At 37.3% G+C, this 15,005-nt stretch overlaps 2 protein-coding genes across 2 annotated transcripts in view; both read right to left on the minus strand.

Moving 5' to 3' along the window:
* Nucleotides 1-35: 35 nt before the first annotated feature.
* On the minus strand, nt 36-7,939 carry LOC104506454 (titin-like). The gene is made up of 17 exons (XM_010147402.1): nt 7,738-7,939; nt 7,266-7,640; nt 6,864-7,166; nt 6,076-6,375; nt 5,691-5,987; nt 5,310-5,594; nt 4,925-5,218; nt 4,231-4,530; nt 3,816-4,124; nt 3,532-3,722; nt 2,636-3,065; nt 1,786-2,094; nt 1,225-1,373; nt 1,101-1,133; nt 873-1,002; nt 474-773; nt 36-387 (listed from the first exon to the last, which is right to left on the minus strand). Exons 1-17 carry the CDS (start codon nt 7,937-7,939, stop codon nt 59-61), a joined length of 4,536 nt encoding a protein of 1,511 aa, XP_010145704.1. The 3' UTR covers nt 36-58.
* A 167-nt stretch (nt 7,940-8,106) lies between these two features.
* The window catches only part of LOC104506461 (titin-like), a 35,190-nt gene continuing 28,291 nt past the window's right edge, over nt 8,107-15,005 (minus strand). Inside the window, 15 exon segments of the mRNA XM_010147414.1 lie at nt 8,107-8,444; nt 8,884-9,162; nt 9,271-9,576; nt 9,681-9,877; nt 10,899-11,004; nt 11,111-11,410; nt 11,647-11,946; nt 12,037-12,152; nt 12,747-12,933; nt 13,061-13,357; nt 13,451-13,738; nt 13,837-13,958; nt 14,061-14,238; nt 14,371-14,518; nt 14,643-14,794. Coding sequence (XP_010145716.1) covers nt 8,107-8,444; nt 8,884-9,162; nt 9,271-9,576; nt 9,681-9,877; nt 10,899-11,004; nt 11,111-11,410; nt 11,647-11,946; nt 12,037-12,152; nt 12,747-12,933; nt 13,061-13,357; nt 13,451-13,738; nt 13,837-13,958; nt 14,061-14,238; nt 14,371-14,518; nt 14,643-14,794 — 3,314 coding nt within the window.

Consider the following 15,005-nt stretch of genomic DNA (forward strand, 5'->3'; position numbering starts at 1 on the left):
ATTAACATACCAAAATATTTCATAATTTTAAAATGGATTTTATATTTAGTGGTAGCAGTTAGTACTTACATGTCTGGTCCTTGACAACAAGTGGGCCAACAGTGGCAGAAGGCCTACTGGGACCTGCTATATTTACAGCTTTGACTCTGAATTCATATTCTCCACCTTCTACAAGATCCTCAACAGTATACTTGGTTTCCTCTACGTCCCGTCTGTTGCATTGCTTCCAAGTCTCTTTCACTTCTCCGGTACGATCCCAGCGGAGACATTCAACATTATAATGCGTAACAGGAGCTCCACCATCATTCTTTGGTGGTTTCCATGTCAAGCTGACTGTGTTCTTGGTAACAAGGCCTATCTTTAGTTTAATAGGTGGGTCAGGAGGATCTTTACAAACAAAACAGAAATGTGAATAAATCCACTGTACAGTACTTCTAGTGTTAAAGAATTTAATTGACTTTGATTTCACTTACGGATTGGATCCCTAGCTGTGGTCCGTTGGATGGTTTCTGCAGGAGGGCCAACACCAAAACGGTTTTCTGCACGCACACGAAAGAAATACTCTTGGCCAGATATGAGATCAGGTACAACAAAGGAAGTACTTCCACAGTTTGCATTGACTTTAGTCCAGGCTTTCCCGTCAATAGTTCTTTTTTCTATAACATAGCCTCTGATTCTATCTCCACCATCATCGTCTGGCATCTTCCATGAAAGTTTACAACTACCTCTTGTGATATCACTTACTTTTAGGTCTTTTGGTGGACCTGGGACATCTGTAAGATAAAAGCACAGCAGAAACAATTTTACATAAGTATGCATAAAAAGAAGGCTAAAACACAGTATTTGAATACTTCAGTATGTGTAAACCATACCAAGCACATTGACTCTGACATGCACAGTTTTTTGTCCTGCTTTGTTCTTTGCTGTAATACTGTATCGTCCAGAATGACTTCTGTTGCACTCAGGGATGATAATCACTGAACGTGTATCAGTTGCTTCCACCTGTGTATTATAGAAAGAAAGAAAAGTTATAGATAACTTTAAATATTTATGTTTGAAAAATGCATCAAGCCTAAAGTTCCAAAAATTATTTGCTATACCTGAGCTTCTTCAGGTACATTATGACCTCCCTCCTATGAACAAAAAGAAATAATGTAAATACAAAAGGGGATAGGCTTAAATGTCTAGAAACACACGTTGAAAAAAGTTTTTTCTTTTACTAACCTTTGCTGTTGTCTTCGCTTTTCCTTCAAATTCCCAAAATGTTTTTGGAACTGGACGACCCTTGATAACAGCTGGGATTTTAATTGTTGTGCCAGCACGACAAGAGAGGAAATCCTGTGCTCCAATATCAAGGAAGATTTCTGGTTCCTCTGCAAAAATATTTTAATATATAAATTTTAAAAGCTAGTAAAGGTGAATTTCTGTCAGCACGGAGATAAAACCCCACACAAACATGCAGAATGCATGTTTATGTAAGAAAGTTTGGGTGTGTAAGAAGCAGCTGGAAAGTATATAAATTGAAAAAAATTGTTGCAGCCATTTCTTCATAAAATACACTTTATTTCTTTAGTATGGCTGTAGGTTCTCATGTATTTTCTAATGGTTACTGCCCTGGTAATGGTCATCACGACACCTTCAAAAATGTGTGTCAATCTTTCGATATATTTTTGCATAATAGTTTGTTCTGTTTTGGCTTTGGCTTGCTTGGCATCCTGCTTGAACATTCACAGCACTAGGTGGCATTTAGATATAACTAACTAAATTAGTTCTCAGAACACTCACCTAGAATATCTTGGACAAGTATTTCTGATGTTGCAGGGCTTGGCTCTGATTCACCAGCAGCATTTACGGCTTTCACCCTAAATCGGTATTTTCTGAGCTCTTTCAAGTTGGGAATAACACATTCACAAGTAGGAAAGAGTTTGTCTCCTTCATTCACCTTCTTCCAGTCAGTACTACCTTCATCTTGCATTTCAACAATATATCCTTTTATAGGACTGCCACCATCCTTTTGTGGTGGCTTCCATGCAAGTGCTACAGATGATTTGGTTTTGTCTTTGACCTCTGGGCAAGATGGTGGACCAGGCACAACTTGTAAAACAAGGACAAATGAAAATTACCCGAGTTAGTGTCTGCCTACAATTTTCTGAATAGTTTATAAAAGAATGCAAGTATTTTCAATTTCTTCTGTCATATGTAGAGTGTAGAATCCCAGAACACGTATCCTAATTACATATATTACAAATATTGTTAAGGGATACTTAAAGTACAAGACATAAAGTTTGAACGACATAAAGTTTGAAGACATAAAGCTATAACAATAAAAAACCCCAATAATAATATAAATACTGATTCTGAACTCAAGCCTATGTTTGCACTGATGCAATCACAGTTTAAGATTCATAAAAGAGGTAAAAAAAATAAATTAAAGCTAATTATTTTTAAAACAGTGAAAAACAGCAAATCAGGAAACTACTTTGTGTCAATAAATTCTTTTTTGGTTTAATGAAAACAAAGCACTGGATTAATTGCACTAAATTCAATATAAGTAATAGTAGCCTATTTTGGTTCTGGTATGATACAGTCCTTAAAAATAGTCATACAAATTACTTATGGGATAAGTCATACTTACATATGGGATCTGCTGCTAAGGCAGGATCTGATGGTTCACTGGGAGGGCCAATTCCAGCAAGATTTTCAGCCATAACTCTAAATTGGTATTCAACACCTTCAGCCAAACGAAGCACATTGTACTCTAGACCTTTTACTGATGGCTTTGTTACTGGGGCCCTGTTAACACGTGACCAGTAGACACCTCCAACCTCTCTCTTTTCCAACCAATATCCGGTTATGGGGCTGCCACCATTGTTCAAAGGAGGCTCCCAAGTCACCAGCATTGATGATCTGGTGCGATCTAAAATTTTGGGCTTTCCAGGAGGTCCAGGAAGCCCATAGGGATCCTTAATAACAACTTTCTCTGAGAGGCATTCATCACTTATTCCATATTTGTTTACAGCCCGGACTCTAAATTGATATTTTTCATTTGTTGCAAGATTCCATACCTGAAAAACAAGATTTAAATCAATAGTTGTCAACTTAAAATAAGTTATGCAGTGTTTTTTGCTTTAAATTCTGTCTTGGAATCTCATTGACATACCTATGTTTATGTACTACACAGCTGTATGTAATGCCCTAGTGCTATTATTTCCTGTGCATAGGATTAAACATAAATAAAAATGTCACTGTTTGTTTTGTGAAATTGGTAAAGCTATGAGTAATGCTGGGAAATGGAAAGGAAGATGTCTTCTAAACTCAGATGAGATTAAATAGCAAAGGAGAACAATTTCTTTTGTTTTGTCACATGAGGAAAGCACACGTACGTAGATGGGCAACATTCATACAGCAATTCTGGAGTCTAAATGGAGCATGAGCACAAGTATCTATACAAGTAACAGTTTTCATTTGATGTGTACTATTGTTATTTTTTATTCATACTAAAGTATTTAATAAAGATAGTTTATAAATTACCCCAAATCTTCGCTCAACAGCACTTTTGGAGACTTCTTCCCACTCAGATTTCTTCCTACTAGCATCACGTTTCTCAATAATGTAATGAGTAATTTCACTACCACCATTATCAAGAGGTGCATCCCATGTTAAGTAGCATGATTCCGCTTTAATATCAGAAACAGCAAGATTTCTTGGTGGAGAAGGACGATCTGTATGAAAGCAACAGAATAACATAGAATACATTAAGAAAAAGGCAAACACATTTTATTAGCTGTCGTTTTATTAATATGTTGCATCCTTACCATACACTTCAACATGCACATTGCGAAATGCAGTGCCAAGGCGGTTGGAAGCTTTCACAGTGTAAGTGCCTTTATCATCCCTTACTGCTGCAGGCAGGCTAAGTTCAGTTTTTGCCTCACTTCTAGATACTTCTTCCTTGGTTATCTTAAGTGCACTGGAGGTTTGGTCAATTAAAACTTCATTCTTGTCCCATTCAATCTTTGGCATTGGCAGACCTGTCACATCAGCAGGGATATTAACTGGTTCTCCTGCCTTCACTTTGATAGTATCTCCTCTCACAGCCAAGCGTAATGTAACAGTTGGAGGTACTGCAAATAAGAAGAAAAATGACAGAGTGAAGGTGGAGGTGAAACAGAAAAATTGCCTGGAGGTGATCTGGAGGTATCTATATGGATTTCTTGAAATCAGATGTACCTTCATCGTCTTGTATAACTACATTGAGGGGCAATGATGGTTCACTTTCTCCAATAGCATTGACAGCTTTGACACGGAATTCATACATATGAAGTTCATCAAGTTTTTCAACGAGAAGAGATGTTGTAGGACAGAGCCTTGCATTAACTCTTTCATAGTCTTTGGAGTCATGTCTCCTCTTCTCAACAATATATCCTAAGACAGGACTACCACCATCACTACGTGGAGGCTTCCAATCAAGTGTAATGGTTGACTTAGTCCTCTCTGTGTACATGAACCTCTCAGGTGCTGTTGGAGGACCTATTAACACAAATAAATAATAATGAATAAACCCATTAAAAATCTAGAGAGTTTTTAATCCTATGAATACAGTAGCTCTAGATTTTTAAAGCCATGGCTTTTGTACACAAAGTTTCTGAGTGTGGATAGTATAAGATTTCTGATGTATATGGATAAAAACGTAACAAGTAGTGTCTCATGCAGACATCAATATTTTGTAACATGAAGAACTGTAGAAATTTTACAGAACTCATTCAGAGATCTGACTGAAGTAACTAATCAAAGGCAAATGCCTTTGCCAGGTAATAGAAATATAAATACATTTTCTGTGTAGAAAACAATCCACAGAACAGTACTGACTTACTAACCTATAATCAAAAGTTGTTTAAAACCCCCGTAAAATAAGTCATCTTACCTAATGGATCAACTGCAAGAATGGGTCCTATTTCAACAGGTGGACCAGTACCAAACTTGTTCTTGGCGCTAACACGGAATTTATATTCCTGTCCTTCAACTAGACCTGTAATATCACATTTAGACCTTTCTGTGTCTATAGCTAGTCTCCATGTATGCATTTTGGCATCCTTCCTTTCAACAATGAAGCCTATGATATCACTGCCACCATCATCTTCAGGATCAGACCAATTAAGCAAACACATCTTTCTGTTTGTGACCACTGGCTTTAAGTCAAGGACTGGCCCAGGAACATCTGAAAAACAAAATCAAGCAAGTAGAATGAAGTCCAAAGATTATCTCTACTACAGATATGCTCAATTGAGTTCAGAAAACACTTTTCTTACCAAATACTTCTACTCTGGTTCCTGCAGATTTGGAACCACTGCTATTGGTAGCAGTAATTACATATCTTCCATGGTCTTTTCTCAATGCATTCTTAATGGTTAACTCAGATTTTGTGCCAACATTTTCAATCATAACTCGTTCTTTGTCTAATTCACCCTCCTCCACAGCCCATACAATGGTGGGAGTAGGACGCCCTGTCACAGTAGCAGGAATTTTAATAGTTTGCCCAGCCATGATCTGAATGCCTGCTTTCACAGAAACATCCAGCTCAACAGTAGGAGGCTCTGTAGAAGAGAGAGAATTTCATTAGTTCAAGGAAGTAATTCAGAAACACATTTTAGGCAGCTGAACAATTCTTGAAAAGAATACAATTGCAATACCTTTAGGTTCTGCAACTGTTACAGGTTCAGTTTCACCAGGTGGTCCTTCACCAGCTGCATTAAGTGCAGTAACACGGAGTTTATAGTCTGCACCTTCTCTGACTTCTTTAACAGTGTACTGTCGAACCTTAATGGGTTTCTCTGTGCAACGTGACCACTCATTTACGCCCATAAGTTGTTTGTATACGTGGTAACCAGTGATATCTCCACCACCATTATATGCAGGAGGCTCCCATTCTAACTCAATAGAAGTTGAGCTTGTATCAGCAACCCTTGGAATCGGTGGACCAGGTGGCACTATAAATAAATAGGTGTAAATCGAAGTTAAAGGCTATGAATCCCATTCTGTCACTCATCTCCTATCAGCTTTTGCTAAGCTACTTACTTATGGGGTCCTGCGCAGTTTTTGGATCTGATGGTGGACTAAATTTACCAGGACCAGCTGCATTTTCGGCACATACTCTAAAGATGTATGTTAATCCTTCCAACAGCCCTTCAACTTTTATTTCCAGAGCATTCACAAGGTTCCTGTTGACCCGAGCCCAATGAGTACTATTAATTTCACGTTTTTCAATCCAATATCCCATGATCGGACTGCCATTGTCTTTTGGTTCATTCCATTTAACCAACATACTGTTGCTGGTAACATCTTGCACATCAGGCTTATTAGGTGGATCTGGTGGAGCTGAAAAAAGAATTGTAATTTTGTCATAATTGCTGACTTCTTCAGAGCTTACTCAAGCCTATGAGAAAATTAAGATATGAGAAATGGCTAATCTTAGGTTATTCATAGTTCTTCCACTCTCTTTCTTAGAAACTTTGATTCCTAACTGCAATCAGTAATCAAACTTAGAGTGGTTCTCTCTTTTGGTAAGAATATTAGTCTACTGAACACAAATGATGTGTTCAGATGTTAACTGAAGTTAACTATTCAGATGTTGTGTTTTAAGTGTAAAGTTTTATTATCGTGATTTTTGTTCTTATTTCTTTAGTATTGAAATTAGAATGCTTTCAATATTTCACTATATTTCAATGGTTTAAAATGTGCAATAAATAATAATTACATTGTTCAAGTTTATTCTGGAAAACATTCACATAGACAAATTTGAGTGTCTAAGAATCCAGCTTTACACTGGTTTTCTGAAAAGGTTGTATTTAAAAATTAAAACTTACAGAAAGGATCTTTTGCTGTCATTGGTTTTGAAACACATGGTGGTCCTGATCCAACTCTATTTTCAGCAAGTACACGGAAGAGATATTCTTTTCCTTCAATCAGTTTCGTTACATGGAATTTGCAGTGCCTAAGTGTAGAACTGACAGTAACCCAGCCCATTTCAGCTTTTGTATTGTCTTTCTTTTCCAGTACATAGTTCAGGATTTCACTTCCACCATCATCAAGGGGAGGCTCCCACTTGCAAATGACAGAATTTTTCCTCACATCTTCAAAGACAAAGTTGATTGGAGGCCCAGGTGTATCTGTTAGTAAATCAAGAAAAAAAGATTTGTATTTATCTTGTGCACTTCTTACCCAATACTCTAAACAACTAGGTGTTTTTGAGGACATTCATTACATACCTAACACATTGACTTCACATGAGGCTTTTGCAACACCATGATCATTTTCCACTTTAATTGTAAATGTCCCATGGTCAGCTCTGATGGAGTCACGAACTGATAGTACAGACTCTCCTTCTTTATGGTTGTCAATACTCATACGTTCTGGCAGTGAAAGCTGGAAAGGTTCCTCTTCTTCAGCTTCACCCTTCTTCTTCCTTGTATATGTTGTTACTCTCTTTTTGATTTCCTCTGGTCTGACAACTTCATCATTCCTCAGCCAAGTGATAGATGGATAAGGTGATCCCGAAATATGTGCCTCCAGTATGATCTCATCACCTCTCTTCACCTCAAGGCCAGACTGTAGGTTTGCAGCAAGGAAGACTTTTGGAGCATCTGTAGTAAGACAGAATGATAAATGGAGAGTAGAATCTTCCAGTATGTTTCAGGATGTATGGCAATTACTACAAACAATCAAATGAACAATTCATACCAATAGGATCCACAGCTTTCACAAAAGGAGTAATCCGAGAAGGCTCACTGATGCCAGCAGCATTCTCAGCACGAACACGAAACTGATATTCCTTTCCTTCTTCAAGACCTTTCACTGGATAAGTTAATAGAGGTACCAGATAGTCATTGCATCTCTCCCACCTCTCCTTGCCCTTAGCAAGCTTTTCTATTATATAGCCCATTATCTTGCTTCCACCATCAAACAGGGGTGGTTTCCACGTAAGTGTTACTGATTTTGAGGTTGGGTTGTGGACCTCAAGGTCAACAGGAGGATCTGGAGGCTCTGTGGAAGAGTAGCAAAAAGAGGGATCGTATGAGAAATGAAAGTATGAAGATTTTCAGTTAAAATTCAATTTGCTAGATCAATTTTTAGTAAAAAATCCTTACGTTTCGGGTCTTCTGCAATGATTGGATTTCTTAGTTCAAGATATTCACCTCCTCCAATCTTATTGACAGCTTTAACACGGAAGTAATATTCACTGTTTGGGATAAGATCTTTGACTTGCCATGAAAGCTTATTTTCACCAGACATGACTGGGATATATGTTCTACGACCAGCTTCTCTGCGTTCCAGAACATAATGCAGAATAGGAGTACCACCATCAAAGTCTGGAGGTTCCCAGGATACTTTGCAAGAATTCTTAGTTACATCGCTTGCCTTAATGTCTTTACACTGTCCAGGTGGACCTGTTTTAAATAAGAATAATAAAATTAGTTAAGTAAATAGATGGGAAACCGTATTCCTGCAAACACGAAATTATAATGCGTTTCTTTGCTTTGCGGAAAGCAGACCAAACCCACAAATGTTGGCTACACAGCATATATATGAATTTATATTTGTAAAGGAGAAAAATATTCAGAATTCTTATAGGTTTATAAATTTTTATATGATGACTATTCATAATATTTTAATTTTGCGTGGTCACTGACTAGTTAGACCAACTTGGGATGAAGTGTTTTTTTTCTGTGGGACTTTGTAACATTAATGTCTTTATGACACTCTACATGTGTCTGAGTTGAAGTGATTCCTCCACATGGCAGAAAAGGGATTTTTCTAGTTCTTTCTTCTGTCAGCTGCGGGGCTCAAGTGAGTATTTATTCCTCAGAATGGAAGTAGCCTACTTACCTATGACTTTGACATTGACTGAGCCAGTTGTTGATGCCAGTTTGTTCTCTAATGTGATAGTATAAACACCAGCATCAGCATGAACACTGTCTATGACTTCAAGCAATGCAGAGGTGTAGTCACTCTTCATTGTTGTTCTGTCACCAGCTTTCAACTCTTTGCCATCTTTGTGCCACGTTATAGTTGGGGATGGTACAGCTCTGAAGGGTATAGGGATACTTAATTTCTGTCCTTTAACAACAACAATGTCACGAGTTTTTAGATCAATGGTTGGATTACCTGTAAAAGTAAGTATAATATTACTAGAAAGTTGCCAAACACCATTCTTTTGTTTTCTGTCATGCAGATCTCTCTCTCTCAAAAAAAAAAAAAGGAATCTATTCTTACAGTCTGGGTCCTTGGCAACAACTTTTTCGGAGATGTCTGATGGCTCACTAGCTCCAACAGCATTGACAGCTCTGACTCTCAACACATACTCCTTGTCTGGAACAACACCTTCCTCCACTTTACATTTTAGATCTTTTATTGGACGAGAATTGATTCGCATCCATTTTTCTGTTCCTGCTTCACACATTTCAACATTATACCCAATAATAGGGCTTCCACCATTCTTCTCAGGTGGTTTCCATGCAATGCAAATGTGCTTTCGACCTGCATCTGTGACATGTAAATCCTGAGGAGGTGAAGGAGGGCCTGCAGAAATGGAAAAGGATTGTGTCATTTTTCTCCCAGAATATCTATTCTACACAGCACCCTGCTTCCATAATTCATATGCTATATATTATAGGACTACTCACTTGTTGGATCTTCAATATGAATGAGGTCAGTTGGTTCGCTGGGATGACCACAGCCAGCTTCATTTTCTGCACGAACCTGGAACTGTACATCTGTACCTTCAATGACATCAGTCACTCTGAAATTGCAGTCTGGACCAGCTGTCTTGCCAGCTTTTACCCAGCGAGTGGCTAGTTTTTCTTTCTTTTCAATAACATATCTGAATACATTGGGGAAAATACTATCAGACACTTGAAATATGAATACTTCAGTCTTCTTGCTCAGTAAAATACAGAGATTAGAATAATTTGACCAATGGAAAAGTAGAGAGATACATTCAATGAACTTTACTCCACACATCAGCCACTTAGTCATGATACTCCTGGCAGGGCTTGGGTATAATGGGGCTGACATTACTGACAGACCCGATTCTGAAAGACAGTTCCTGAACTTCTGCTGTGTTCTCAGGTTTTAGAGAGCTGCAGAGGTAAGAGAACCTCCAGTTTGGATCTCAATGGCTAGTCCACTGAGAATATTTACAGATATTATCTATGAGTTACTCAGCTGTCACAATTCTGCCTGTGATATACTATGGGAAAGTAATGTGAGTTAAGTGACTTATGTTGCTTCAGGCAGATCTCTGTACTTGTCTGTTTTAAGATATGCTTACTGGGATTGGAAAGGAGAGAAAGAGGAATATAAATAGGACAAATTTAACTGGCATTCTAGGTGAATTTCATAGGACAGAAAAGGACAAGTTAGAAGCAACCCAAAAAAGTGTAAGTGTCTGTCTGAAAAGTGTAATAAGAAGATGAACAGAAAAGAGATGAGGCTTCATCTTAGCTGAGTGTATATAATTTGAATGAGAAGCTAAAGCAGAAAGAAAATGTTACAATATTACTTGGTAGGTGGATCTAAGTGTCTACAGGTCTGGAGAAACTGGAGACTATGGTTGCATTAATTTTTTTAATTTTATATAGAATTCAATTGAATCTGATTTGATTAGATGCTGTTTTGAGGATGTTGCCACAAAATCATTGTTCATGCAATTTAGGTTATTTATTTTGCAAAATTTCCACATTTTAAAATCGAAGTCTTAATCAATTTGACCACATGGATTCTCTTTTAAATTGATCCACCTCTCGTGTCCTTTTAGAATTTAAACTTCTGTGAGAATTGTCTTCATATATTAAAAGATCTTCATCTACAAGAAACACTACACAAACTTAAAATTACCTTACCTTTGAATTGGTCTGCCACCATCATTCTTAGGTGGCTCCCATTTTAAATCAACATGACCTTTTGTTACTTCAACTATTGTAAGAGCATATGGAGGCCCAGGGGTTGCTAAGGAAAAGAAAAAAAAAAAAACCACCACCACATTAGAAGAATAGGAATCCTTTACATGTGATCTGTTTCTACTGATGACTCAGAAAGCAAATCTGAAACTTACTGAAAGTATCTTTAGCAAGCACTGAATCTTCAACTTCACAATAGTCACTCTGTCCAATGGCATTTTCAGCAGCCACACGGAACACATACAATGAGCCTTCAGTCAGTGGGCTCACTGTGTACTTGGTATCTTTCACTGTCGTATCAACTGTTTGCCAGCCTTTGCGCCTTACATCTCTCTTTTCAACAATATAGTTGGTAATTGGGGAACCTCCATCTTTTTCTGGTACTGTCCACTTAAGGTCTGCTGTGTTTTTAGTAATATTAATAACCTCAAGCCACCGAGGTGGTGAAGGAGGATCTGTAAAATAGAAAAAGAAGGTAAAGCAGGTTAGTGTATTTCCCATCAAAGATCTTGGAAGATAGGGAATATACCAAAAGTATTAAAACTTTGTATTTACTTAGTGGAAGCAGAACAGATTCTAATATTTCATAAGCCTTCCAAGAGTTTACTTGGTACATACAGAAATAGGCAGACATGGAGCTTTTTTAAAGACAGAGACATTCTGTAGCAGCACATTCTGAAACAATACTCACAGAGCCTCTCCTTGCACAGCACAGGGTCACTGGGTTCACTGGGCTCACTCTCGCCAGCCTTGTTCACAGCTCTTACACGGAATGAATATTCTTGTTTCTCCATCAGCCCTTTGAGGAAGTGTTCAGTTGTGGGAACTCCTTCAGCCACTCTCACCCACTCATCTGTTCCGGTCTTTAATAGTTCAATGACATAAGATTCAATCTTTGCCCCCCCATCATGTTCTGGCTTTGTCCAGTTCAGGAATAATGATGTCTTGCCAACATCTTTCACAGTTGGTTTTCCAGGAGGCCATGGTGGATCTAGACAGAAGCCCAATATTAATTATGTGATTGGAAACAAAGAATTTTTTTTGTTGTTAAATTAAACTATTACAAATGTGTTTATTATACCAATTGGGTCTTTCACTAAGATTGGCTCTGTTTCCTTGCTTGGTTTTCCAGGTCCTGCAAGATTCTCTGCCAAGACACGGAACTTATATTTCTTCTTATTTGTAAGACCTTTAACTCTGGAAATAAAAATTAAGATTGATTAAACTAAATCTACACATTAAATCACGCCTAAAACATTATTCCCTCTACTCTTCATACCACAGTTTATTTTGAAAATCTGGAAATACCCAGATTACAGCTAATGATGTTTTATGAAATGGTGAACATCCAGATAGGTATACTGTCAACAGTAAAATGGTGCCACATGACGCAAAAACTAGTGTTTTCAGAGCCATCTTGCATTTTCACATGTTCCCCAGTTGTTAGCTGATACCAGTATCAGGAGAAAAAACCCTAGGATTTTGGCAAATTGATACTTTAGAAGGCTATGTCTGCTATTTTAGCATGTCTTATAAATAACCATGTAACAGAAATTATTAAGCATAATATTATCAACAAAACAAACCCCAAACCAGAGATGATTCACCCATCTGTAAAGATTTTCTTTAAAATGAATTATCAAAAAAAGTATGCCACCAGATGTTAGTTGGATCTAAACTTATGGAAGCAAGGAAAAAAGAATAAGAACAATGTAAAACTTGTTCAAAGGGCTACTGTTACATTTTTGTGTCTCTGTGACCTCAATCAGACTAAACTGACTATAGTCTTACTTGAATGTTGTATCTTTCACTGGCATTTTATTGCATTTTATCCATTTATCTTGCTCAGGATCATATCTTTCAACCCAGTAGCCAGTTATAGGGCTACCACCATCTTCATCTGGTTCATTCCATGTTAAGGTGACTGAATCTTTAGTGACCTCTGTAGGCTTGAGACCTGTTGGAGGGCCTGGTGGATCTGTATAAATTAATACATTAAAAAAAAAAAAAATCACTCATATGTTTGGGGTTTTTTAAAATTACCTGTTATTGAAAAATTTAATTTAATTTAATTTAATTAATTTAATTTAGTTTAATTAACTAACCAAATGAATATTTTGCAATGATGGGATTACACTGTGCTGGCTCCCCAATACCATACATATTCTCAGCGCTGACTCGGAACACATATTCTTTATGAGGAGTTAAATTGGTAGCTCTGAATTTTGTATCTTTAATAGTTGATGACAACTTGTGCCATATTTCACTGTCTGTTGCTCTTTTCTCAAGGACATAGTTTGTAATTTTAGAACCCCCATCATCTCTTGGAGGGTTCCATGTCAGAAGGCAGGATTCATTTGTGATTTCTGATACATCAAATGCAGCTGGTGGACCAGGTTTATCTGTAGAGGATAAGATGCAAATGTTAATCTTCTGGTTGCATACCTCAGTATATTACTTATGACTTTTATAAACAACATCAAATACATGCATACCAAGAACATTAACTTCAACAACAGCAGTAGCACGTCCACTGGAATTTACAGCTTCTATAATATAGGTTCCACTGTCACTCCTCTTGCTGTCTATAATGGTGACTGTAGAATGATTAGGTTTGGTTTCAATTGTGATTCTGTCATCTGGTCTCAAAATTTTGTCAGCCTTGGTCCAAGTAATCTGGGGCTCAGGTTTTCCAGTTACTTTAGCTGGCAGCTCAATTTTAGTTCCAGCTTTCACAGTAAGTCCAGCAAGAAGCTTCACGTCTAAGAAAATTTCTGGAGCCTCTGATTTAGGAGAGAATAAACATGTTGTTATAGGAAGGGTATTTCAGAGACTGCAAAAAATAAAGCAGTTATTCTAATCCAGTGATATAAGTAATTACCTTTTGCATCAATGGCCTGAATATCATCTGTTGGTTTACTTGGCTTGCTAGCTCCTATTCTGTTCAAGGCCTTAACCCGATATGCGTACCACTCTCCTTCCTTGAGTTTTGTTACTTCCATTCTGTTTGTTTAAAACAAACAAACAAAAAATTCCAGATATTTAAAGTGGTGAAGATAGCTCGGTTAGTTGAAGTTATATACCTTCTGATGTTAATTTACTTACTTTGTTTCGACAACAGGCTCCCCACATGTCTCCCACTTGTCTGTGCCACGTTGAGATTTTTCTACCAGATAACCCTTAATGCGGGCACCACCATCGTATTTGGGAGGCTCCCATGTTAGGAAGATTCCTTTTGATGTTGGATTTCTCCATTTAACATTCTCTGGTGGATCGGGCACCGCTATTAAAAATTAAAAATATATGGGTTCTTAGAACCAGTCAAAGGAAAATATTTATTTACATCTTATTTTGAAGAAAATCAGCAAGATTTCAGAAACAGAAAATCAGGAAAAAAGTGGCACAGTTGACTCACTTGCTGGTGCTGACATATTTACAGGTTCATCAATATATGCAGGCTCTCCTGGACCACATTTATTGCATGCAGAAACTCTAAATAGATATTCTTTTCCTTGGATGAGGTCAGGTACAGTGAACTCTTGGTCAACAACATGATCCATAACCTAAAGAGAAGGAAGGCTCCAATGTATTTCTAAAATCTATTTCCAAAGAGCAGTTACCAAAATAATATACAAATTCAGTAGCACACGTGGAAACAATATATGAAATGAGAAAGAATTAACTTACTTTATTCCATGTTTTCCGGCTTACTTCACGTTTTTCAATTATATAGCCAGTAACTGGACTTCCACCATCATCTTCTGGAGGTTCCCATGACAGCTGTACTGTGTTTTTGATTATGTCTACAACTTTAAGTTCTCTTGGTGCACTTGGACGAGCTAGAAATCACAGAAATTTTATCAATTATTTTGTAATTGAAGTTTGACAGATGATCTCTATGTAATCTATCTGCCAGAAGACTTCCTCTTCTTAGTCATTTTGCCTTAAACAGCAAAGTTGGATATTGAAAACCAGAAAGCAGGATTTTAGAGGATGGATTTCTAGTTTTTAGTTATGTTTTAATATATTTGGTTTACTGAAAGTTACGTG

The sequence above is a fragment of the Eurypyga helias genome, unplaced genomic scaffold, assembly GCF_000690775.1.
Source record: "Eurypyga helias isolate BGI_N326 unplaced genomic scaffold, ASM69077v1 scaffold7050, whole genome shotgun sequence".
Taxonomy (NCBI): Eukaryota; Metazoa; Chordata; class Aves; order Eurypygiformes; family Eurypygidae; genus Eurypyga; species Eurypyga helias.

Excerpts from the sequence above, each read along its gene's own strand:
- LOC104506454 (XM_010147402.1), bottom strand. The coding sequence starts at position 7,939 with ATGGGCTATATAATAGAAAAGCTTGCTAAGGGCAAGGAGAGGTGGGAG. Across the intron at positions 1,134-1,224 it reads AAGCGAAGACAACAGCAAAG|GAGGGAGGTCATAATGTACC; the intron begins GTTAGTAAAAGA and ends TTTTGTTCATAG. Across the intron at positions 388-473 it reads CACAGCTAGGGATCCAATCC|ATCCTCCTGACCCACCTATT; the intron begins GTAAGTGAAATC and ends TTGTTTGTAAAG.